Raw genomic sequence first — 3,371 nt, forward strand, 5'->3', positions numbered from 1 at the left:
TCTCGTTGTACAACAATTGTACCTGAAATCTACGATCATAAATGGTGTAATGCAGCTTAAAAAAATAAAATTTTATCAAATTTTGGACCAAAACTATGCTTGGAGGACCAAAATTGGAGAGAAACAAAATGGAAGGACTACTTTTGCAATTCAACTAAAATAGAGAGATTAAAACTGCAATTAAATCTTTTTTTTTTTTACAAAATTATTTGAACCACCCACCTGGGTCCAACTGGGTCCAACTAGTCAGGTGGATCTAGGTTTTAAAACCATAGACTTATGGAACCAAAGAGACAATTAGACTATCTTATATTTACAAAACCCATATATATATATATATATAGAGAGAGAGAGAGAGAGGGTTTGTGAAATACTCTCATTCATATAAAAATTTGTTTTCCTTTGTTATATAATGAAATAACGTAAGACAATCTTTTTATAAGCAAATAAAACTTTACTTATCAAGGAGTGCAAGAAGTACTTCAATCCAACTATGGTTATTTGAATATAAGCTGATTCAAATTAAAATCACAAAATCATCCATGAAAAACTGAAAATTTCATAAATAAAAAATTATTGAATGTATTCGGATAATTTTTTTATGAAAATTATTTGGATCAAATTTCGAATTTATGTTTCAAAATCAAACCAAACTACATATATAAATCTTAATATGTTATATTTTTGTTTTTTAATTTTGTTTATAATACTTATCAGATTAATTGAATTGTTTTTACTATCTCAAAACTTTAAAACTTAACTTTTTTAAGGAAGTTCCAAACATATTGATCAATTATCGTTATTCTGTAATGACATATTTAATATATTAAATGTTATATTTTATACAAAACTTATTTTTTTACTGTGATTTTCTAATTTTAGTATTAATAGAATTTTCTCGCATTTGTAAAATGGATCAACCAAAAATCAAGCCAACTTAAATCAGATTTAATTGGATTAGATTTTTTTGGAAAATTCGTCAAATCAAACTAAACCACGTGTGAACTGCATCTTTTGATCGAATAATTTTTTACCTCAAAACAAATTCAAACCATACTACAAATGATTACAAATATTTCAGTGGATTTATACACCAATCATAATAATTTCAATCTCATTATTTCCTTTCCTCGTTACAACCATCCTCGAGAAATTATCTAAACTTGTGAAATAATATTTGTATTATATGCAATAGTTTTAATGATCTCCATTTCTATTATTACTATAATTTTTGAATAAAAAAATAATATAATAAAAAATAAAAAAATAAAAAAAATAAAAAAAATTTAAAAACAACAATTTTAAAAATCGAACTTTTGTGACCACAAAATCAAACCCAACCATTAAAACCACATATAATCCAACATCATATTTCGAATTTGATCCACGTCAAAAAAACATATTTCAAATAAAGCTTTATATATAATTAACAATTGTTTAATTCTTCCAATTTTATATTTTGAAAACTCCCTCTCAATTAACTCTTTAAGTAATGCAAAATCCTCTTTCACTTTTATTTTATTTTATAACTTCACAATATATGCTAGCTTTCCAAAGTCACGAATGCTTTTCCTAGTTGTTTCTTGCCCATTGTGGATAACCCTTTGACTAGCAACTAGTTAGGGTAAAACGCACATTAAAATACATGCGTATTTCAATTTTCCACAACAAAACTATTTCCCACATAAAAAGGTGAAGCCATAATAAGAAAAGGAAAAAAAGAACATTAACACACTGTCCATTGGCAATAAGGACACAACAAATACATTTTTATTTCTATAAGCAACACATGGCGGCGAGTAATGAATGATAAAATGAAGTAACCCCACCACCATAACATGTGAATGTGACTATGAGAAGCCAAGACAAACAATTGAAAACCACTCTTTGTGGAGGGTAGTTTCGTCAATTTATATCCTATGACAATTATTATAAAATTATTAAATAAATCCTCATTGGCATTATTATGAGTGTACATATGGTTCTCTACCATAATATATAAACACAAACAACTCATCCTCCAACCCATTCTCTATTTTATAAATAATCCATTGAAATTCATAGCTTGAAACAAAGGGTGTTGTTAATTTGTGAGACTCATTTTGAGACTCCAAAACACAATAATGGGTAATAGCTTAAGGTGTTGTTTGGCTTGTGTTCTTCCATGTGGAGCATTAGATTTGATCCGTATAGTTCATTTAAATGGCTATGTAGAAGAGATTACACGTCCAATTACAGCTGGGGAAGTTCTTAAAGCCAATCCAAATCATGTTCTAAGTACACCAAGCTCCGAAGGAGTTGTTCGCCGGATATTGATCCTTTCGCCGGAGACCGAGCTCAAGAGAGGAAGCATATACTTTTTGATCCCAACCACGTCGTTGCCGGAGAAACAAAAGAGAGTTAGAGGAAGCGTTGCCGGAAAAGATCTCAAAAGTAAGAAAGTGGTATCCTCTACCAGAAATAAAAAGTGCGACGATAATAATAATATACTATCGTCCCAAAAAAATTGTGAGTTTAAGGAGATAAAAAACTCAAGAAAATATTGCCGCCACAACCGTAGTGGGGTGTGGCAGCCTCATTTAGAAAGCATCTCCGAAGATTTGTTTTAGTTTTGGGTTTGTGTTGGAATCTTATATGAGGAGGGATGGAACCAAAAATGGTTCAATACTTGAATTATTAAAAAATATAGCAAAATTGCTCCCTTTTCTCTTTTTTTTTTTCTTTTTCTTTCTTTGGAAATTATACGTGAGTATTAATTTTGTGGATAAAAATATTACCTTGCTTCTTGTTTGATCTTTTTATTTTTGTTTTTGAGCTTGAATATATACCAAATTCTTATATGTTAATTTGGTTCTTAAAAATTTAAGAATATATTAAAGAAAGAAATAATCGAGAGTGTGGAGAATTGAAGAATTCAAGTTTCTATGTATGTTTCCTATATATTAAAGCATAAAAAGTATATTGTCTTTTTGTTTAATTGATGGAAAAAAGTTTAATAAAATATGACCTTTAATTGAAGTTAATTTTGGAATTAATATTGAAGTTAATTTTGGGATTAATAAATACTATATGCACCCGCAAACAGTAAACATATTTGCTGGCACTCATTAATGATCCAAAGGTTAGATCCATATTCCAATGATTAAGCTGAATTCAATTTGGATATTTAATTGGAAAATGTACGTTAGTTAGGCACATATGTCCCCTCAAGGAATCTATTAACTCAATTTAAAATATAAATGGCGTGGCTTGATAATATTTTTAAAGAATTTTAACGATTAGCTTACCCACATTAAATATGAAAAAGATGATTAATTTGAGATTCGAACCTAGTAGCTATCAATTTGAATTATTTACAAAAACTATAAATT

At 28.4% G+C, this 3,371-nt stretch overlaps 1 protein-coding gene across 1 annotated transcript; it reads left to right on the top strand.

Moving 5' to 3' along the window:
* The first annotated feature begins 1,972 nt into the window (after nt 1–1,972).
* Nucleotides 1,973–2,786, top strand: LOC101504436 (uncharacterized). The gene has a single exon (XM_004490622.4). It carries the CDS (start codon nt 2,124–2,126, stop codon nt 2,607–2,609), a length of 486 nt encoding a protein of 161 aa, XP_004490679.1. The 5' UTR covers nt 1,973–2,123; the 3' UTR covers nt 2,610–2,786.
* The last annotated feature ends 585 nt before the right edge of the window (nt 2,787–3,371 follow it).

The sequence above is a fragment of the Cicer arietinum genome, chromosome 2, assembly GCF_000331145.2.
Source record: "Cicer arietinum cultivar CDC Frontier isolate Library 1 chromosome 2, Cicar.CDCFrontier_v2.0, whole genome shotgun sequence".
Taxonomy (NCBI): Eukaryota; Viridiplantae; Streptophyta; class Magnoliopsida; order Fabales; family Fabaceae; genus Cicer; species Cicer arietinum.